Here is a 24259-nt window from a genome sequence, read left to right as displayed (position 1 = left end):
TATTTTGGAACATTCATTAAAAATAATGTCTTATAAACATTTAATATATGTTAATTTTTCCTTCATTGAACATAAAATGTGATTATTAAATATAACCTTTGAATTGCTAATATCATTTTTGAATATCTAATGTAACATTTGAATATTCAAACACCAACACTGAGCTTGTTTCCATTGAGCCGTAATTCGGTTTGAGTGCACTCGCAAACCGTTAAATAAGCTGTCAGAAGCAATATCGTTCACCGACTGCTTTCAACGGCTCCTTATAACTCAATTTTGGCAACCGGTCTCCGGCTGCCGAAAACATTATCGTGTCCCATACAAAGTATCAGAAGCCGCTAATCTTTAAATAATAGCAGGTTTCCAATGCCCGCACAAACCGATACAGTAACAAAAATTACACTCAGCTCAACTAGGTGTAAAACAGGAAAAAGGTGCTGTTTGAGACCTTTTTCCCATTGAAATCTAACCCGACACGTCAAAACTCCTCTATCCGCCATCCCCCGCATCACAACTTATAATAAATGTATTAACCACTAAACCGCCATGCCCCACAACGCAAACTAGCTATTAAAACCATTAACCCCTAATCCGCCAACCCCCATATCGCAAAGTATCTATGTAAACTATTAACCCCTAATCAACCATGCCCCACAAGGCAAACTAGCTATTAAAACTATTAACCCATAATCCGCCATGCCCCATATCGCAAAGTGTCTATTTAAACTTTTAACCCCTAATTTGACATGCCCCACAACACAATCTAGCCATTTAAACTATTAACCCCTAATCCACCATGCCCCTACAACACAATCTAGCTATTTAAACTATTAACCCCTAAACCGCCATGCCCCCATATCGCAAATAACTAATCACTAAGCCCCCTAACCTAACACCCCCTAAATTAACCAATTACATAAATAAAAATAATCCTAAATTACAATTAAAATAAAAAACCTAAGATTACGTTAAAATTAATCTAAAATTATAGAATATAAAAAAGTCTAACATTACATAAACAAAATTATCAAAAATATATCCCTAATATTCCCTAATCCTGTAAGTGGATCGTTGGGGGTTAGTGTTAGGTTTTTTTTTTTTAGTTTTTTTTTTTAACATTAGGGTTTGGACTTTTTTAAAAGAGCTAAATGCCCTTTTCAGGGCAATGCAAAAGAGCTAAGTGTCCTTTTAAGGGCAATGCCCATACAAATGCCCATTTCAGGGCAATGGGTAGCTTAGATTTTTGTTAGAGTTAGGTTTTTATTTTGGGGGGTTGGTTGGGTGATGGGTTTTACTGTTGGGGGTCTTTGTAATTTTTTACAGGTAAATGAGCTGATTTCTTTAGGGCAGTGCCCTACAAATGGCCCTTTTAAGTAGATTGGTAGTTTATTGTAGGCTAGGGTTTTTTTTATTTTGGGGGGCTTTTTTTATTTTTATAGGGCTATTAGATTAGGTGTAATTGTTTTTATTTTGGATAATTTAGTTTGTTATTTTTCGTAATTTAGTTTGTTATTTTTTGTAATTTAGTATTTTTTTTTGTTGTAATTTTAGAATTACATTATTTTAGTAGTGTTAGTTTTTTAATGTGTAATTTAGTTTATTTAAATTGTAGTTATTTTAATTTTAGTATAATAGTTATGTTAGGTTACTTGTTAGTTTAAACTTAGGTTTTTTAATTTCACAGGTAAGTTTTTATTTAATTTAAAATAGGGATATTGTAATTTTAATTTAAAGTTAGGGGGGTTTAGGGGTTAATAGTTTAATTTAGTTTTTTTGTGATGTGGGGGGCTGACGGTTTGGGGGTTAATAGGTTTATTTAGTTGTGGTTATATGGGAGGCCAGAGGTTTCGGGGTTAATAACTTTATTTAGTGGCTGCGATGTCGGGGATTGACGGAATAGGGGTTAATAGCTTTATTACAGTGTGGGTGATGTTGGGGTGCGGGGAATAGAGGTTAATAACTTTATTATAGTGGTGGCGATGTCAGGGAGCGGCGGAATAGGGGTTAATTATTTATTAGTGGCGGCAATGTTGGGAGTGGCAGATTAGGGGTTAATAAATTTAATTCAGTGTTTGCGATGCGGGAGGGCGGTGGAATAGGAGTTAATAGGTAGTTTATGGGTTTTAGTGTACTTTGTAACATTTTAGTTATGTGTAACAGTTTTGCTGTAATAACTACTGGTCTCAGATAGCAGAACGGATCGTGTCGGTATAGGCTGGAAAGCAAGGATTTTAGCCTCACCGCAACAACTTGTAATACTGGTGCTATGGAAATCCCACGCAAAAACTTCATTTTTTTGAGTGTGGGATTGATGTTGCATTACAGGCTAAAATGCTTGCGTTATAGCTATACCAACAAGTCTTGTATTGGCTGCGTTACGGTTTTAACACTGAAATGGCCATTTTTACAGCCTTAAAACCATAACGCAAAACTCGTAATCTAGGTGTGTGTTATTAATGTCCATTAAAACATCCTGTAACTTATATTAAAAATGTATTGTGGTTGCTGGTCTCAGTGCTTTTCAGACTTGCATTTTAGCCAATCAGTGCTGACTCATAAACAATGCCACAGGAGTGAGCACAATGTTATCTGTAGCTAGTGCTGTCTAGCTGTTAAAAACTGTCACAAAGCACTGAACCTTCAAGGGCTTAGAAATTAGCATATGAGCCTACCTAGGTTTAGCTTTCAACAAAGAATACAAAGAGAACAAAGCAAATTAGATAGTAAAAGTAAATTGGAAAGTTGTTTAAAATTAAATGCCCTATCTGAATCATGAAAGTTTAATTTTGACTAAACTGTCACTCAAGAGCATTAAGCATTAGCGGGCAGACATCTTATATTCAAACTATATGGTGTTTATTGGTCCCCAGGCTGAAGAAAATTCAAACAAAACTTTATAACTAATACATTTGTGATTCTCAACCACCCCTTAAAAGGACATTAAACCCCAAAAAATTACTTCATGATTCAGACAGAGAATACAATTTTAAACAAAATTCTCATTTATTTCAATTATCTGATTTGCTTCATTCTTTAGATATCCATTGCTGAAGAAATATCAATGCACATGGATGAGCCAATCACACGAGGGATCTATGTGGAGCCACCAATCAGGAGCTACTGAGCCCATCTAGATATGCTTTTGAGCAAAGGATATCAAGAGAATGAAGAAAATTAGCTAATAGAAGTAAATTGTAAAGTTGTTTAAAATTGCATGCTCTTGGGTGGGTTTCATGTCCCTTTAAGGTCTCTATTATCTTCTTATTTCTCACTGTCCCACTCTTCAGTATATTGTTGTTAAACAATGCATAAGATATAGGGGTAGATTTATCAACAGCAGATGCTGCAACCTACCCCCCGAAGTTTCAGGTTTGCCTGAAACTTGTTAAGAAGCAGCGTGTCATGTCCGCCTGACATTTGATAAATCTACCCCTTAGTATGAGATTCAGTGCATTTTAAATCTCATGTGTTGGTCTCTCACATTGTTTAGCTACATGTGGTGGTCACTTATATCTATTTACATATTATGACAAAGAAAAATTGCAAAACCGGCATCTGAAACTTGAAATAATGACAAACACTGAGACCACAGCTACACCGTGTTCATGTATTTTCTGAATTTTAAACATGTAACAAACCCATATATATATATATATTTCACATGTCTTATATAGTATATATTATTAACACAGTGTTAAGCTCACTTTGTACTGTTGTAATGTTTCAAAATATTTACTTTTGGGTCAGGTACTCCAGTGTCTATATTTTTGCAAAGGGACCTGTTTCGTGGACTTGTGCATTACAAACATTTTGGTGGTGAAATTTTTCAGGACTCCTTTGAGTTTATCTTATCAGATAGTCATGATCCGCCAAACTATTCTGAGCAACAGGTGAGTGAGTGTTTGACATTAGCTTTCTGCTTTTGCCCCAGCTAAAGGCAAAATTAAACGTTACATTTTATTTTGCTTTTTACAACTAACTATATCCAGTTAAATATCCATAAGAACCCACCACCCACAAAAAGACAATAGTTTTTAATAAACATATATGGTTAGAGTGGCAATAATCATATCAAGCTATTTTTTCCTGTATTCTTACTTAGTACTATATTAACTAGATGGAACTGGATTTACATATTTAATCAATCCATAAATAGTCATTAACAGCATCATAAAAGTCTTTAGTACAACTCATAGACTATGAGACATGAAAGTGGGTTGTAGATTATATCACATGACCAGACGGGACAATTTCCTTTCATGAATTAAACCATAGGTGGGACAGATATTGATGTTTTCTCTTTTTGGTATTTTTTCTTTTTTAACTTTTCAGTAGGTAACTATGTTTCAGTTGTATTTATAGAGGACTGATTAATTTAAGATATTACTTGCTACTTTTTTTGTGTGGGAGCCCTGTTTCAGAGGTAATGGGTTAAGTATTTGGGCTGGTTTTGAGACGTTTTTAATCATAGGAACCTCTATTTAGGGAAAGATATTAAGAATAATATGAATCCCAGTGAAGTATCTTTATTTGTCATAACTTTCCATGTTTGCGCAAATTGTTTTGTTTAATTATGATATTAAATGTTAGGTTTTATTAGTCCATATTTTTTCTTTCCAGTATTATCAACTTGTGCTAATTTGCATCTCTCCATTTGCTAATTAGTTTTTTTGGCTCAGTATTATATTTCCTTTTAGTGAAGCACCCTAGGACACTGTCTAATTTGCTGGTTATAAATGTATGTGGTTTTGTTTATATTTTAATGTAATATTTCATTTGTTAACATATATGGTATAGATGTGTACAAAGGTAATCTTCTCTTTTTATGATTTAGATTGTAATAATTCATATTACACCCGTCAAAGATCAGCTGCCTAAAGAAGCGGAAGGAACCAATAGACATATTTTTGTAAAGGAAACTGAGATAACCCCAATCACAAAGGCACATTTACACTTCACTGATAGCGAATCCCCAGACACCCAAATTGTGTATACTGTGACTAAGCCGTGTTACTCAGAGACCTCTCCCAGGTAGGTATAAGATACATTAGTACTGTATAATCTATCTATATGATCATGTGAATATACTTTTATTTGTCTGTTCCAGTCTACGAGATGTAGGAAAACTTATTTTTGTAGACAACATCAATTTGCAAGAAAAAAATCCTTTAATTCCTGGATTGACATTCTTTACCCAGGTAAATATGATATTTCTTCATAATTTCATGAATGATATGTTAAGATTATGTTACTATTCCTTATCTGGGGATACTGTAATAATATATATTAATATGATTATTTAAAATTAAATAATAATCATATTAATAATAAAAATAATAATACATTATTATTATTATTATTATTTATGTTGGCAAATGTTATTTGTATAAAGCAGAACTTCATACTTAAAGGAACACTAAAGTCAAAATTAAACTTTCCAATTTACTTTTATTATCAAACTTGCTTTGTTTGCTTGGTATCCTTTGTTGAAGAGACAGGCTCAGTAACAGCAATGCACTTCTTGGAGCTATCTGGTGATTGGTGGTTGCACATGTATGCCTCTTGTAATTGGCTCACCTGATGTGTTAACTAAGCTCCCAGTAATGTGTTGCTTCTTTAGTACCTATTCTTCTTCAAACAATATCAAGTGAACAAAACCATTTTGATAAGAGATGTATATTGGAAAGTTGTTTAACATTTCATGCTGTATCTAAATCATGAAAGTTTAATTTTGACTTTACCAACCCTTTAAAGGATCAGTAAAATAATTATCATCTATGTTTGTGCAATATTTAGTAGGATGTAGGTTAGTAAGAGTTTGCACGGTCTAAGGGCGTGATTGAGCAGCAGGGCATGGCAAAGTTGGTTAGTTACGAGTATAAGTTTGAGTTTAGGCAGTGGCAGGGTCATTGGGCAGTGGGTTTGGCTCAATAGTTATGCAGCAGGGTGGGCTGTGTGGGGATGTTGTTTGGTATTTTGGGGAAAGAGTTGAGGTGCGTTTAAAATGTCTGGGGCATAAATAGGGGCATAAATAGGAAGGGAGAAGCTGAGAAAGTAGAGGAAACGAGCTCTCAAATAAAATAAAATGCAAGACGATTGACAGCTCTGTTCTTTAGAGCCGATCCACTAATGAATAGAGAAATGAGTAAGCTTTAGAGAGATGAATAAGCTTTAGTTACTGTGGAACCTGTTCACTCAGCATTGAAGTATTAGAATTGTACAAGTAAATGCTTGTGCAGCCACATCCTATGCTCTCGCATGCAATCAAACAGTTCTGTCTGGAATGTTTTCATTCTGCCACCTTAATACTCTTTGCTCGTGTGTTCCTGCACCACTAGTGGTCCTAAGCTGCATATTTAGCTTAATAAATGAATCCCTACAACTAACTAATGGTGCTAAAAGAGGTTATGTCACTATTGACCAACCCAGTGCTAGGATAAAAACATTGTTGGACCAGCAACCTTTGTTAGAATTAGCTTTCCTGAGGTTCAAACATATTCTACAGTTGATACATAATTAATGAATATAATATAAGATAATGTGCAGTGCAGGATATAGTCCCAATAAAATACTGGTCCTCTGTATTCCTTTCGTTGTCAATCAACCTCCAAAAGAGAAGAAGGGCAGTAGGGGCAGGGCCATCGGTGTGCTGCATAAGGGGTGTGACATTTTGTTGTTTGGGTTGAGTGTAAAAGTGCTAAGTTTCAATAAAAAATGTGTATTGAAATAGGTTCATTTGATATTAATATATGTAAATTGGATTTTTGTTTTTTAAATTTGACACTCTGGGGCCGATTTACTATGTAGGCAGCGTATGCTGCAGTTTCCGTGCGAGCATTTAGGCTCACCGTAAACAAGAATTAAGAGCTAAGTCCACTGCTCCTTAACTCGTCCGCCACCTCTGAAGCGGCGGACAGCAATCATCCCGATCAGATACGATCGGGATGATTGATACCCCCTGCTAGCAGCCTATATGCTCAGGGGGCAGCATTGCACAAGCATTTCACTAGAAATGCTTGTGCAATGATAAATGCCGACAGCTTATGCTGTTGGCATTTATCGATGTGGGACGGACCTTCTTAAATTGGCCCCTTTATCTGAATAAGTAAAGTTTCATTCTGACTTCAGTATCCGTTTAAAGCTTTTTTTTTGAGAGAATACCATTTTTTAATAAGAGAAAGACCATATACATATTTATTTAAACTGGTGATCAATATACATTTGTACAAAATTAGCTTTTTAGCTGCCTCCTTTGTTCCTCAGAGTTTTTCATTCACATGATTTGTATTGCATTTCCTCCAGCACGCAGTAACCCACTTCAAAGTGGCCTATATGCCACCACAGAGGGATATTGGTCCTGATCCAATCCTTATCCAGTTTGAGTTTTCTGTAAGTGACCAGCAAGGGGGACAGCTGTCCGAACTCATCTTTAATATCACTGTGATGCCGGTGGATGAAAAAGCCCCTGAGGTAGTGTACATGTTTATAGCTTTAGAAAACACTTTACTGGCAAACAAAAGAATCTGTGCTATTAAAGTCTAAACATATTTTATTAAATATGTTTATGTTTTGTTTTTTTCTGTAGCATATATTATATAGTTTAACTGTAACAAATGTCCCTAGCAATAAGGGTTTTGTTTAGAAGAATTACTTAAAAATTGAATATAATTATAAATAAATAAATATCATTTCTTTCAGCCCTTATAATTTTTAAATTTCATTTAAATGTTTTAATAATTTTTATTAGACATTGTTGTTATGAGTGTAACTGTATATTTAAATGTCATTTTTATGTGTTTTTTTGCAACTTTTTTTACTTGCATAACAGTTAAACCAGAGCTCTGAAGTTGCAATATCACGACACGTGTTAAATTCAATTGTACTCAAGCAAACGCGTTTACTTTCAACTTGTAAGCCACGATAAACCTCTTTTTGCTCGCATGCAACAATGTGCCACTAGTAATCTAGCCCTAAATATATTCACTGCACAAAGAAACACACACATACATAGACACACATACAGTATCTCACAAAAGTGAGTACACCGCTAACATTTGTGTAAATATTTTATTATATCTTTTCGTGTGACAACACTGAAGAAATGACACTTTGTTACAATGTAAAGTAGTGAGTGTACAGCCTGTATAACAGTGTAAATATTTTATTATATCTTTTCATGTGACAACACTGAAGAAATGACACTTTACTACAATGTAAAGTAGTGAGTGTACAGCCTGTATAACAGTGTAAATATTTTACTATATCTTTTCATGTGACAACACTGAAGAAATGACACTTTGCTACAATGTAAAGTAGTGAGTGTACAGCCTGTATAACAGTGTAAATATTTTATTATATCTTTTCATGTGACAACACTGAATAAATGACACTTTGCTACAATGTAAAGTAGTGAGTGTACAGCCTGTATAACAGTGTAAATATTTTATTATATCTTTTCATGTGACAACACTGAAGAAATGACACTTTGCTACAATGTAAAGTAGTGAGTGTACAGCCTGTATAACAGTGTAAATATTTACTATATCTTTTCATGTGACAACACTGAATAAATGACACTTTGCTACAATGTAAAGTAGTGAGTGTACAGCCTGTATAACAGTGTAAATATTTTATTATATCTTTTCATGTGACAACACTGAAGAAATGACACTTTGCTACAATGTAAAGTAGTGAGTGTAAAGCCTGTATAACAGTGTAAATATTTTATTATATCTTTTCATGTGACAACACTGAAGAAATGACACTTTGCTACAATGTAAAGTAGTGAGTGTACAGCCTGTATAACAGTGTAAATATTTATTATATCTTTTCATGTGACAACACTGAAGAAATGACACTTTGCTACAATGTAAAGTAGTGAGTGTACAGCCTGTATAACAGTGTAAATATTTTATTATATCTTTTCATGTGACAACACTGAAGAAATGACACTTTGCTACAATGTAAAGTAGTGAGTGTACAGCCTGTATAACAGTGTAAATATTTTATTATATCTTTTCATGTGACAACACTGAAGAAATGACACTTTACTACAATGTAAAGTAGTGAGTGTACAGCCTGTATAACAGTGTAAATATTTTATTATATCTTTTCATGTGACAACACTGAGGAAATGACACTTTGCTACAATGTAAAGTAGTGAGTGTTCAGCCTGTATAACAGTGTAAATATTTTATTACATCTTTTCATGTGACAACACTGAAGAAATGACACTTTGTTACAATGTAAAGTAGTGAGTGTACAGCCTGTATAACAGTGTAAATATTTTACTATATCTTTTCATGTGACAACACTGAAGAAATGACACTTTGCTACAATGTAAAGTAGTGAGTGTACAGCCTGTATAACAGTGTAAATATTTTATTATATCTTTTCATGTGACAACACTGAATAAATGACACTTTGCTACAATGTAAAGTAGTGAGTGTACAGCCTGTATAACAGTGTAAATATTTTATTATATCTTTTCATGTGACAACACTGAAGAAATGACACTTTGCTACAATGTAAAGTAGTGAGTGTACAGCCTGTATAACAGTGTAAATATTTACTATATCTTTTCATGTGACAACACTGAATAAATGACACTTTGCTACAATGTAAAGTAGTGAGTGTACAGCCTGTATAACAGTGTAAATATTTTATTATATCTTTTCATGTGACAACACTGAAGAAATGACACTTTGCTACAATGTAAAGTAGTGAGTGTAAAGCCTGTATAACAGTGTAAATATTTTATTATATCTTTTCATGTGACAACACTGAAGAAATGACACTTTGCTACAATGTAAAGTAGTGAGTGTACAGCCTGTATAACAGTGTAAATATTTATTATATCTTTTCATGTGACAACACTGAAGAAATGACACTTTGCTACAATGTAAAGTAGTGAGTGTACAGCCTGTATAACAGTGTAAATATTTTATTATATCTTTTCATGTGACAACACTGAAGAAATGACACTTTGCTACAATGTAAAGTAGTGAGTGTACAGCCTGTATAACAGTGTAAATATTTTATTATATCTTTTCATGTGACAACACTGAAGAAATGACACTTTACTACAATGTAAAGTAGTGAGTGTACAGCCTGCATAACAGTGTAAATATTTTATTATATCTTTTCATGTGACAACACTGAGGAAATGACACTTTGCTACAATGTAAAGTAGTGAGTGTTCAGCCTGTATAACAGTGTAAATATTTTATTACATCTTTTCATGTGACAACACTGAAGAAATGACACTTTGTTACAATGTAAAGTAGTGAGTGTACAGCCTGTATAACAGTGTAAATATTTTACTATATCTTTTCATGTGACAACACTGAAGAAATGACACTTTGCTACAATGTAAAGTAGTGAGTGTACAGCCTGTATAACAGTGTAAATATTTTACTATATCTTTTCATGTGACAACACTGAAGAAATGACACTTTGCTACAATGTAAAGTAGTGAGTGTACAGCCTGTATAACAGTGTAAATATTTTATTATATCTTTTCATGTGACAACACTGAAGAAATGACACTACAATGTAAAGTAGTGAGTGTACAGCCTGTATAACAGTGTAAATATTTTACTATATCTTTTCATGTGACAACACTGAAGAAATGACACTTTGCTACAATGTAAAGTAGTGAGTGTACAGCCTGTATAACAGTGTAAATATTTTACTATATCTTTTCATGTGACAACACTGAAGAAATGACACTTTACTACAATGTAAAGTAGTGAGTGTACAGCCTGTATAACAGTGTAAATATTTATTATATCTTTTCATGTGACAACACTGAAGAAATGACACTTTGCTACAATGTAAAGTAGTGAGTGTACAGCCTGTATAACAGTGTAAATATTTTACTATATCTTTTCATGTGACAACACTGAAGAAATGACACTTTGCTACAATGTAAAGTAGTGAGTGTACAGCCTGTATAACAGTGTAAATATTTATTATATCTTTTCATGTGACAACACTGAAGAAATGACACTTTGTTACAATATAAAGTAGTGAGTATACAGCCTGTATAACAGTGTAAAATTGCTTTCCCCTCAAAACAACTCAACACACAGCCATTAATGTCTAAACCGTTGGCAACAAAAGTGAGTACACCCTAAGTGGAAATGTCCAAATTGGGCCCAAAGTGTCAATATTTTCTGTGGCCACCATTAATTTCCAGCACTGCTTTAACCCTCTTGGGCATGGAGTTCACCAGAGCTTCAAAGATTGCCACTGGAGTCCTCCTCCACTCCTCCATGATGACATCACAAGGAAGGTGGATGTTAGAGACCTTGCGCTCCCCCACCTTCCCTTTGAGGATGCCCCACAGATGCTCAATAGGGTTTAGGTCTGAAGACATGCTTGGCCAGTCCATCACCTTTACCCTCAGCTTCTTTAGCAAGGCAGTGGTCATCTTGAAAGTGTGTTTGGGGTCATTATCATGTTGGAATACTGCCTTCCAGCCCAGTCTCAGAAGGGAGGGGATCATGCTCTGCTTCAGTATGTCACAGTACATGTTGGCCTTCATGGTTCCCTCAATGAACTGTAGCTCCCCAGTGACGGCAGCACTCATGCAGGCCAATACCATGACACTCCCACCACCATGCTTGACTATAGGCAAGACACACTTGTCTTTGTACTGCCACATACGCTTCACACCATCTTAACCAAATAAGTTTATCTTAGTCCCATCGGACCACAGGACATGGTTCCAGTAATCCATGTCCTTAGTCTGCTTGTCTTCAGCAAACTGTTTGCGGGCTTTCTTGTGCATCATCTTTAGAAGAGGCTTCCTTCTGGGATGACAGCCATGCAGACCACTTTGATGCAGTGTGCGGCATATGGTCTGAGCACTGACAGGCTGACCCCCCACCCCTTTAACCTCTGCGGCAATGCTGGCAGCACTCATACGTCTATTTCCCAAAGACAACCTTTGGATATGACGCTGAGCACGTTCACTGAACTTCTTTGGTCGACCATGGCGAGGCCTGTTCTGAGTAAAACCTGTCCTCTAAAACCGCTGTATGGTCTTGCCCTCTATGCTTCAGCTCAGTTTCAGGGTCTTGGCAATATTCTTATAGCCAAGGCCATCTTTATGTAGAGCAACAATTCTTTTTGTAGATCCTCAGAGAGTTCTTTGCCATGAGGTGCAATGTTGAACTTCCAGTGACCAGTATGAGAGAGTGTGAGAACGATAACACCAAATTTAACACACATGCTCCCCATTCACACCTGAGACCTTGTAACACTAACGAGTCACATGGCACCGGGAAGGAAAAATGGCTAATTGGGCCCAATTTGGACATTTCCACTTAGGGATGTACTCACTTTTGTTCCCAACAGTTTAGACATTAATGACTGTGTGTTGAGTTATTTTGAGGGGACAGCGAATTTATACTGTTATACAGGCTGTACACTCAATACTTTACATTGTAGCAAAGTGCCATTTCTTCAGTGAAAAGATATAAAATATTTACAAAAATGTGAGGGGTGTACTCACTTTTGTGAGATAGTGTATATAGCACATGCTTATAAACACACACACATACACACAAAGACACATACATAGTACATACATAAACACACACATATACATACATACATACACATAAACACTCACATATACATACATACACACACGTAGATACATGCACACAAACACACACATGTAGATACATACACACAAACACACACATACACACAAAGACACATACGTAGTACATACATAAACACACACATACATACATGTAGATACATACACAAAAACACACACATATACAAACACATACAAAGATGCACAAGTACATAAATACACACAAATACATATACATACACACTTTGGGTCCGATTTATCCAGCCTTCAGGCTCTCCAGAAAGAGGAGTTAAGAAGCAACAGTCTTAAGGCTGCTGCTCCTTAACTCGTCCGCTGCCTCTGAGGCTGCGGACAACAATCCGCCCAATCTTATACGATCGGTTTGAGTGACACTCCCTTCTAGCGGGGGCGACATTGCACAAGCAGTTCACCAGCTTGTGCAATGATAAATGCCGACAGGATATGCTGTCGACATTTATCGATGTCTGGCGGACATGATATGCTACAGCGGATCATGTCCGCCAGACACTTGATAAATTGGCCCCAAAGACACACACGTACATACACACAAACACATACACACAAGGATGCACACGTACATAAATCCACACAAACACACATATAAGGGCTCAGTGGATCATGTCCGACAGACATTGATGAATGCCTTGTGAACTGCTTGTGCAATGCCGCCCCTCAGAGCAGACGGACCAGTTAACTAGCAACATTAAGACCACTGCTATATAACTGCTGTTTCCGGCGAGCATGAAGGCTTGCGCGGAAACAGGGGCATCAAGTTCCATTCAGAGGTTAAAAATATGATGTATTAGTACATCAGTTTATTTTGTATGTTTTTCACTGTGCTTTAGATTCTTACCAACCAAATAAAAACAGAAGAAGGCGCAAGTTGTTTCATTACTGGAGAAAATATTATAATTACTGATGTGGACACTAAAAATGAAAAACTTAAAGTTCAGCTGAAAAAACGTCCTCAGCATGGAAGTATTGAAATTCATGGAACGATGATGGCTGAAGGAGATACGTTTAGTTTGGAGGAACTTAACACCTTTAAAGTCAGGTATGTTTTCACATTTGCCTCTCCAATCATCTTTCATCATAAAAAATGTTTGTTTGTTTTTTTTGTTTTGTTTTTTAAAAATCAGCTTTATTTGTTATTCAAAACATTACAAAGTTGGAGACGCAGCTCCAGATTATCGATACATGCTGATTCATTTTCAACTGTTTAACATATTAAAACCATTGTACAGTCCACAACAATACATAGACATCTAAACCTATTACTTGCGGAATATTCACCTATTCTGAATGTAGCTGTAGTCTTTATTTGTGTGTAGTATATGCTCTCCAATTTCCCAACTTTACCGTAAGGCCTATCCTATACAATTATTACTATGTCCAAATATGATATGGTCACAAGTTACTCAGTGCATCAATGTACTGCTCCCATAATAATTTGATTTCAGCGTATATATACATTTGGTCGTGTTTTATGTAATGATACTCTTCCATTTCTATTATTTCGGAAACTTTTTATCGCCACAGTGAGATCTCGGGGGTTTCCTTACTCTTCCAATTTTTCGCTATCAGGAATTTTATACTATTTATCATAATAAAGAAGAGCTTTCGTGTCGGTTTATGTTTCAGTCTTGGTGGTTTGTTTAAGAGCCAAATTAAGGGGTCTAAGGGTAATTGTGTCTCAACGATCTGCTCTATTTCTGTAATAATTTGTCGCCATAGGTTCTGAATAGAAGAACACCACCACCATAGGTGGGCCATGTCACTTCCCACATGTCCGCATCTCCAACATCTATTTTCCGTTGTATGAAACAAACGGTGAAGTCTACGGGGTGTATAGTACCATCTGTGCAGTATTTTGAGGTTAAGTTCAGTAATGGCAGAAGGTGCCGATGTTTTTAATGTAGTTTGGAATATTTGTGAGCAAGTCTGTGGTAGTATGATAACTCCTAAATCTTTTTCCCAATTTTCCATGTGTGGATGTACGTGTCCTGGTTGAGTGTGAGTCAGGATCTTATAAATTTTTATATTGTATGTCTTGGTGGAGAGGTTTGTGTGCAAAGTAGTTCAAAGTTGGTGCGTGGTCTCGTCATATTTCTAGCTAAAGGGTCTCTCATAAAAAAATTATATATTCTATAATAAGTGTACTAATGTTCGAGACCCTGATGTCCTTGTTGGATCAGTGTTTGTTGTGATTTGATTCTTTCATTGTCTATAAGTAAGTATGCAGGGAGGTCATGCTGTTCTGGCGCTAAGTGGGATAAGTCCAATACCCCATTCATGATCATCGACGTTAAGGGAGATGGCCTAAAATATATGAATGGGAATTGCTTTAGAGTTATTTCCCAATTATCAAAGGTCTCTAGAATTATGGGGTTAGTAGTTTTCAGGACCCTTTGCTTAGTGTTAAATGACCAACAGAGTTCACTGATACGCGAGATCTGCATACAATCCAGCTCTATTTGGACCCATCTTTTATGAGATGGGTGTGTGTATAGGTCTAAGATTCTTTGTAAAAATATTGATGTTCTATATGCTTGTAAATTAGGCATGCCTAATCCACCTTGGGTTTTGTGTAACATCATTATTTGTCTATTTATTCTAGGGTGTTTCTTGTTCCATGTAAAATCTGCAAAGGCTTTTGTAGGGCTATGATGTAGTTACTAGGGAGGGGGACAGGGAGAGTTTGTAAAAGGTATAGAATCCTAGGGAATACATTCATTTTTATTAAGTTGACTCTGCCTGTCCACGATATATTCTTATTTCTCCATCTGGATAAATCATTTATTATCTTTTCTTTCATGGGTATATAATTACTGACAAATATGTTATCTAAAGTTGGTGTAAGGTTAACTCCCAAATATTTAAGAGATGTAGAGCACCATTTAAAGGGTGTAATGTCTTTTACCGATTTTGTAATTTTCTCCTCCAGAGATATATTTAGAATTTCTGATTTAGATAAATTTGAGTAATTCTGAAAGGAGTATTATTCGTAAAGTATGTACAGGGTCAGTAATCGTAAATAAAATGTCATCTGCATATAATGATATTGTATATGTCTGTTGTCCTATAATCAGTCCTTTAATACACTTATTTTGTCTAATCTTTGTTGCTAAAGTTTCTATGACACACGCGAATAGCAGTGGTGACAGGGGGCATCCCTGCCTGGTACCATTTGATATGTTAAATGGTTCTGATAGTATTCCGTTGAGGGATATTTTTGCACTTGGATGGTTATACATAGCGAATATACGGTTAATGGTTATGTCTCCTATGCCCATATGTTGTAGTGTTTGTCTAAGGAAGTCCCAGCTGACACGGTCAAAGGCCTTTTCTGCATCTGTTGATAATAAAACCATCGGAATTTTTCTTTCCTGTGCATAGTTTATAAGGTTTAAGGCCCTGACCGTGCCATCTTTCGCCTCTCTGCCAGGTATAAATCCTACTTGGTCTGGTTCAATAATCTCTGTTATAAGTGTGTTTAATCTTGTTGCTATGATTCTAGAATAAATCTTAACGTCTGCGTTAATTAAAGATATGGGTCGGTAGCTAGAGGGATTATGCCCAGGTTTCCCTGGTTTAGATATCAGTACAATGTGCGCTTCCAACGCTGATTTAGTAAAGGTACATGATTCATTTATCGAATTAAAATATGCTGACAAATGTGGGACCAATAAGGTTTTAAACTTGGTGTAATAGGAATAACTAAAACCATCTGGTCCTGGTGATTTTCCCGTTGGAAGGTTTTTGATTGTGTTATTTATTTCTGTTTCCGTTGTTGGCGATTGCAGTTTGTCTAACTGTTCTTGTGTAATCTTGGGCAATTTCAGTTGTGAGAAAAAAAAGAGTCTATACCCTCTGCTCTCTGTTGCGGGCTTATATGTTTCTACGAGGCACATGGTGGTAGATTATAAAGGTTTTGGAAATAGTCTCTAAAAGTTGAGGCTATGGCATGTGATGTATGTTGTGTTATCCCTTCTTGATTTTTAATCTGTAGAATATTGGCTGCTTTTGACTTTTTTTAACCAATCTAGCTAATGATCTCCCTGGTTTATTATGGGTTATATACGCGTACTGTTTCATCATCATATATTTTCTGTTAAGGTCTTTGTTAAGAATGTTAGCTAATTCCTAGGTTTTTTTAGTCAGAATTTCTAATATATGCGTGAGTTTCAATTTGTTCAATGAGTCGAATTAGATTAATTGTTTTTTCTCTATTTATTTTATTCAATCGGGCTTTATATGCGATGAATTGAGTGCAAGTAGGGTGTTAGGGTTTTTTCCACTTTTTTTGCTCCTTTGACGTCTATGAGGAAATAAATACGTTATCATGTGTGCGATATTCTAAGTTTGGCTTTTTATACGTGTCAGGTTAGCGCATGAGCGATAACTGTTTACTTTCAACTTGTAATACTAGCACAACCCAATGCTTGCAAAAAGCTTACTTCTAGCACAGTTAACGATCAAGTGGGAGCATTAAATAGTGGTCTACTTGTAATTTGGCCCTAAATCAATGAAATAAAATAAATACAAAAGTTTATGAAAAATGTGTCCCACTGTAAAGGCACCAGTTCAGGCTTCCATCCAAAGGTTAAAACCTCATCAAGGATCAGCTCTTCACCAAATATAAATCAAATGACTGCCTGAAGAAGTAGTAGCGTATTGTATTAGGACACGCGCTGCAGTATTTTATTATTGTTTTTAAAGAGTTAATAAACAAATCCCCTGTGCCTTAGGGTTTTTTTCACTGAATCATATTGATTTGGTGATTTAATATATCTATTTGATACTAGTAGAGTCTATGGGCCGATTTAAGAAGCAGCGTATGCTGCTTTTTCCGCACTCGTCTTCAGGCTCCTTGGAAAGTTAAGTTAAGAATCAGTGGTCTTAAGACCACTGCTCCTTAACCCGTCCGCTACCTCTGAGGTGGCAGACAGCAATCATCTCGATCAGATATGATCAGGATGATTGATACCCCCTGCTAGTGGCCAATTGGCCGCAAATGTGCAGGGGGCAGCATTGTACAAGTATTTCACACAAAATGCTTGTGCAATGATACATTCTGTTCCTGAGCAAGCTGTGCTTACTGGAGGGAGTTAGCTGGAGGGCTCTAATTCACCCAATCTGCCTATACTGCACTTATTTTAGAGCACTTCAAATTGTGAGTATTCTTCCTTGTGTATGAGAAGCTGTGTGGGTGGAGTAGAGTAGTAAAATACTATGCCATTGGCGTAAAAAGTTTAAATGTTTAAAGCAGATGTTTTAAAAATGAAATTAAAGGTGTGGATTGTCCACATTCTGTTAAACAGCCAGTAAACAAACACTGTGTAAGTATCAGACATTTCTGTTGTCTTGCTATAGAATAATATGTAAGCCAAGGGGCCGAATTATCAAGCTCTGAATGGCTTGCCGGAAACAGCAGTTATGAAGCAGTGGTCTAAATACCTCTGCTCCATAACTGATCAGCCTGCTCTGAAGCTGCAAGAATTAGGTTTTTTATTTTTGCGGGTTGTTTGGGTGGTGGGTTTTACTGTTGGGGGGGCTCTTTCTATTTTTTTCATGGAAAAGAGCTAATATCTTTGGGGCAATGTCCCACAAAAGGCCCTTTTAAGGGCTATTGGTAGTTTATTGTAGTCTATGGGGTTTTTTTATTTGGGGGGGGGCTTTTTTATTTTTATAGGGCTATTAGATTAGGTGTAATTGTTTTTTATTTTGGATAATTTCGTTTGTCATTTTTTGTAATTTAGAGTTTGTTATTTTTGGTAATTTAGTCTTTTTTATTTTTTGTAATTAGATAGTTTGTAATTTTTAGAGTAGTGTTAGGATTTTTTTAATGTTTAGTTTAGTTTTCTTTAATTGGTAGTTAGTTTAATTTTAGTTTAATAATTATATTAGTTTAATTGTTAGTTTAAACTTAGTTTTTTGACAGGTAAGTTTTAATTTAATTTAAGATAGGGAAATTGTAATTTTAATATAAAGTTAGGGGGGCGTTAGGTTTAGGGGTTAGTAGTTTAAATTAGTTTATTGCGATATTGGGGGCTTTCGGGTTAGGGGTTAATAGTTTACTTTAGTATATTTCGTTGTGGGGGGCTTGCACTTTAGGGGTTAATAGATTTATTATAGTGGCGGCGGTGTAGGGCTTAATAACTTTTGTAAAGTGGGGGCGATGTGGGCAGACGGCAGATTAGGGGTTAATAATATTTAAAAAGTGTTTGCTATGCAAAAGGGCAGCGGTTTAGGGGTTAATAACTTTATTATATTGGTGACCATATTGGGGAGTGGGGGAATAGGGCTTAATACATTTTATTAGTGGCGGCAATGTCGGGAGTGGCAGATTAGGGGTTAATAAATTTATTATAGTGTTTGCGATGCGGGAGGGCCTCGGTTTAGGCGTTAATAGGTAGTTTATGGGTGTTTAGTGCATTTTGTAACAGTTTAGTTATGAGTTTTATGTTACAGTTTTGTAGCGCGAAACTCATAACTACTGCTTTTAGATTGCGGAACGGATCTTGTCGGTATAGGCTGCAACGCAAGCTTTTTAGCCTCACCGTAAAACTTGTAATGGCAGCGCTATGGAAGTCTCATTAAAAGAAACATTATTTTAACGTGTGTGGAACTGACGTTGCGTTACAGGCTAAAAGGCTTGCGTTACAGCTATACCGACAAGACTTGTAATGGCTGCAGTGCTGTTGTAACGCTGAAATTACCATTTTTTCAGCATTAAAACACGAAGGCACAACTCGGAATCTAGGTGTTGATTCCTTATGCATAACTAAACTATTATATTAAAATCTCAAGGTGTGTTTGTTGTCCTTTTAACTGATTTATCAAATTGTCTCAGGAAATAGAACAAGGCAGTGTTTATATTAGAGCCTTTTTGTTATCTATGTTTAATCCCATGTTTTATTGGAAAGATATCTGCTGTTCTATATATTCTCATAACTATTATGTTATTTCATTTGAAGGTACCAGCATGATGATTCCGAATCAATTGAAGATACGGTAGTTTTTTCAGTAACAGATGGATTTAACAGCGCAGATGGGGTGCTGAAAGTGCAGGTGATTTTAGCATTTTCTACCGTGCTGTAATACATCACAGTTACACACAATTACCTTTAAGAACTTACCTCTGACACTGTAAAGCAGATTTTCTTTACACTAAATCATTTTGCACTTAAAAGATTAGAAAACAAATCTGAAGGTGTCGCATCATAAGACACCATCTGGGGATATAATTAGAAAGAATATATATATATATACACACAATAGAAATGGAAATAGTCTAGAGGACGATAATCAATGTAACAAACATGAGAGAAAAGCTTATCTGGGAGAAACTTGCATTGAAGCGCAGGAATTTGAAATCTACCACAATAAAAAGGTTTTGTGGTAACTTTTATAGTGCACATTACCTGTTAAATATACACACATGCCTTAGTGCGCATTTGTCACTTGTTCTTGCTCCATGCGACAGAACACAGAATGTTGTCTCTTGCATTCGGAGCAGGAGTTTTGCTTTAGATGCACTTGCATGTAACTTACCTTTATACACTTAGCGCCAGATTACAAGTGGATTGCAAACGTTTGCGGGCAAGTGATAAGGGGTTTATCACGGGGTTTTCTACTCGTCGGGCTTACTGCTGGTATTAATGACAAACTATAAGTGAGGGCGCTAAAAGATAGCTGAAGATACCACAACAAGAAAAATGCCACAATAAAAAGGTGGTCAAAATTAAAACACGCAATTTATTAAAAGCACATATTGTGACATTATGAATCACAAAATATAGACAGTGTAACAAATTTGTTGTCTCCGATATAGTCTAAAGGAACAATTTATCCTAAAAACACAGTATATGGCTCAGATAAGCCAATTTAAGGCATATGCATAAAAAGAGAGCAATGTTAGTTACCTATGAATACATACAGGAATTGCTTACAAAGATTTAAAGACATAGACAAGTTCCCTATTATATACTGTGTGCACACCCTCCGTGAGAAACGAGAGAGCACACTGAATTTGTAGACCGATCAGGCTTATGATCATATGAATATGCAGTCCGTTACTGCGTGTAAAGCACAGATCGAGTGCTTATTCTCAGGGGGTTTCCCTGTGTAATCCATTAAAATCAATGTCACCGAACACTGGTAGAGTACCTTACTCCTGATGGAGATTGTAGGGGTTATTGCTGGATCTTACAAATGTACCTTGTAAGTATTCTACTCGGCCTTACACTCAGAAGCGTGTTGCTGACACGTCATACCTCACCAGACGTCTGTTTAGAGGAAAGAAGTGCGGTCCAAAGGTTATTAGCCATAGTAATCCACCACATCCGCTCTTTAGTGCGCAAAGCACGCAGGATGAGTTGAGTAGTGATCCGTTTTCAACAAAGTGTGGTTACAAATGTGATTTCACAAAAGTCCCACTAAGATAAACTTTCCCAGTGTTTAGGTATACTTAACTGCTGCACATCAACGTGTTTCTCCCTGCCTGAGGGCTTTTTCAAGATGAAGTCCAGCAGTCCTAACACACACTTATAAATGCTCTTGGTGTCCCTAATTGGTGGAGCAAGAAACAGTACTTATAAAAGGTGTTATATCAATAAACCAATTTAAGGTGGTATCAAAAAGTTGTGAATAACCTATTATACATAGTATTGATATACGGTTTTCAATGATTGTACATAATATATCTTACATGTAGAGTATAGAGGTAAAGAGTAAAGTATAGCTAAAAAATATATACTGTTGCTAGTTTTTATACATAAAAATGAATCAAACAAAAGCCTAATCTAGCTTAATCTAAAAGAAAAGGTGATACACCCAATTCTGAATTTAAGCCTTTAGGGAATAGGGAATTATATTTATAAATCAGCTCCGCCTCTTTCAGGAGTAGACGTTTTCTATGTTTCCCCCTCTCCAATTGGGTTTAACAATGCATAGGCCCCAGTATTTTAGATCACTAGTTTTCCCTTTATCGATCTCTTTGAAATGTTTATATAGCTGGGTTTGTTCTCTATACTTATTCTCTAATTTAATCCCTCAGTTTCCTCTTTGTTTCACGAAGTACAGTAAATTACATGTGCATTGTAATACATAAATTACTTCCTTACTTGAACATCTGATGAGATCTTTAATAACAAACTCCTCCCCTATAGTAGGTATAATTGAAGGATCTTTTCTTGATACTATGTTGGCATGCCTTGCAAGAGTAACAAGGAAAGAAGCCTGAAATTCTGCTCCCAAAGAGATCCTTATCAATGTTCCTACTCTTTCCCTTGTTACTTCTCAGTTCACTTGGTCCTAGTACAGACTTTACATTTGTTGGCCTTTCTTGATGCTTTAAATAAAGACCTACTTAAAACGAAGTGGAAGAAAATGGAAAGGGATATGGATATTAAGCAACAGACAAACGTAGCCCTAACCACTAATAAATCAGTATCAGTTGATACTATTGATGAGAAAAAACAATGGATTGAAGAACATACTAAAAAGAAGGAAAGAAAAGAACCATACTGAACATTGAACAAAAAAGAGTAGGGAGCTTTTATTCATGCAATTTTGATAGACACCCACAAGATTCTTGGAGACAAGTCCAATATAATTAGCATAGATGCACCCCTAGGAGAGAGGGATATTATCATAATAGCTTTAACAGTTCATATAGAAACAATTGGAGACATAATACACATTGCACAGTACCTGATAGATAAGAATACCAATAATACACCAACAATGAAATATACATTTTTTAGGAAAGAGCCCTTTAAAAGAGGGCACTTCAAGAGACTTGCGCAGACAGGACCCAGGGAGAATATGGGTAAACAAACAAAAAAAGATGATCTACAAGACAAGATAGAGACAGATGCGCCACATGGCCCAATATTGTTTGTTCAACACAATGTATATGATCTAGTCGTGTTAATGCAAACTCACAATTCAGGGAGCACCTCAATCAGTGCAATAGAAGCAGCCTGGGATCAATCACAGTCACCCAGCAGACCGACCTCTAGGATAAAGTGGAGTAATCTGTAGTGGATATATAGAGAGACACAGAGGTGCCTATATGGCCTAGTAAAGTTTGGACCAGGATATATTACAGTGTTTAAAGTAATATACTCACATTTGATATAGCATCTACAGTGATGCTATTCAAGCAGGATGGGATCAATGTAGTCACCCAACAGACTTTAGACGGGGTATCCGCAGGAAGCAGTCAGCAGGTGTCCAATAAATTGGGCCAAAATAAATTGGTCCACAAAATGCACAAGAGCAAGTGTGTTTTAATAAAGTATTATATTTACTAGTAAAAACAAGTAAAAACAAGTAAAAACAAGTGAAGCGTTTCTCAGCACACAGGCTGTTTCATCAGGCTTACCTAAATCAGTATCAGTTGATACTATTGATGAGAAAAAACAATGGATTGAAGAACATACTAAAAAGAAGGAAAGAAAAGAACCATACTGAACATTGAACAAAAAAGAGTAGGGAGCTTTTATTCATGTAATTTTGATAGACACCCACAAGATTCTTGGAGACAAGTCCAATATAATTAGCATAGATGCCCCCCTAGGAGAGAGGGATATTATCATAATAGCTTTAACAGTTCATATAGAAACAATTGGAGACATAATACACATTGCACAGTACCTGATAGATAAGAATACCAATAATACACCAACAATGAAATATACATTTATTAGGAAAGAGCCCTTTAAAAGAGGGCACTTCAAGAGACTTGCGCAGACAGGACCCAGGGAGAATATGGGTAAACAAATAAAAAAAGACCTCTAGAGGAACAAGAGGGAGTGGATCTAGAAAATGAGGCGAAAATATGGAGGTAATACATAAGGAGCATGGTATCTTTATATCAGTAGCACAGAGCTAAAAGAGGAAGAGAAAATGATTCTGGAACTAGGACTCTCTTTTGATCATACCACAAGGCTAAACAAATTTAATACTCATATACACATAAAAAAAATTGTCAGGATTCTTACACTAAAAAGATTCATCATGAAACATCCCCTTGAAAGGTCAGGGCCAAATGTCAGCAGTCAAACTGATACATATATACATACTAACCTTAGTGAGAAATCAACTTTTAATCCTACTTTCGCAAAAGGAACACATTTAGAGGCATTTGAATTAATGGTATTAAAAGATCTAAGGAAATGTAAACCATCTAATTATGCCCAAAATAACCTAAGAAAGACAGAATAATCATAGAACAGTTACAGAGAAATAATAATGTCACTTTAAAGCCAGCTGATAAGGGAGGCGGCAAATTCACCATGGACACCATGTAAATGAGGCAGTAAGATTATTAAGTGATAATAAAAAGTATAGGAAAATAGATTTAAATCCCACTAATAATAATAATAATTATTATTATTATTATACTTTATTTATGAAGCGCCAACATATTCCGCAGCACTGTCCATGGATACAATTCATTTAAATAAAACAATACAAGACTTGTCAGAGACAGGACAAAATTTACAAACACATACAGGAGGGATTGGGGCCCTATTCCTGTGGGAATTTACAATCTAGAAGGGTAGGAGGTTGAGAAACAGGAGGTGAGGACTGCAAGATTGAGAAAGATGTTAATAC

General features: G+C 35.9%; 1 protein-coding gene across 1 annotated transcript in view; it reads left to right on the top strand.

Annotated features, from left to right (window-relative positions):
• LOC128641079 (FRAS1-related extracellular matrix protein 1-like) overlaps positions 1 to 24259 on the top strand; it is a 393612-nt gene that overhangs the window by 82923 nt on the left and 286430 nt on the right. Inside the window, exons 10-15 of the mRNA XM_053693633.1 lie at positions 3748 to 3890; positions 4835 to 5031; positions 5108 to 5198; positions 7303 to 7470; positions 13480 to 13688; positions 19612 to 19705. Coding sequence (XP_053549608.1) covers positions 3748 to 3890; positions 4835 to 5031; positions 5108 to 5198; positions 7303 to 7470; positions 13480 to 13688; positions 19612 to 19705 — 902 coding nt within the window. The remainder of the gene's footprint in view (positions 1 to 3747; positions 3891 to 4834; positions 5032 to 5107; positions 5199 to 7302; positions 7471 to 13479; positions 13689 to 19611; positions 19706 to 24259) is intronic.

Source organism: Bombina bombina, chromosome 10, assembly GCF_027579735.1.
Source record: "Bombina bombina isolate aBomBom1 chromosome 10, aBomBom1.pri, whole genome shotgun sequence".
Taxonomy (NCBI): Eukaryota; Metazoa; Chordata; class Amphibia; order Anura; family Bombinatoridae; genus Bombina; species Bombina bombina.
This window is presented reverse-complemented; position numbering and strand designations above follow the sequence as displayed.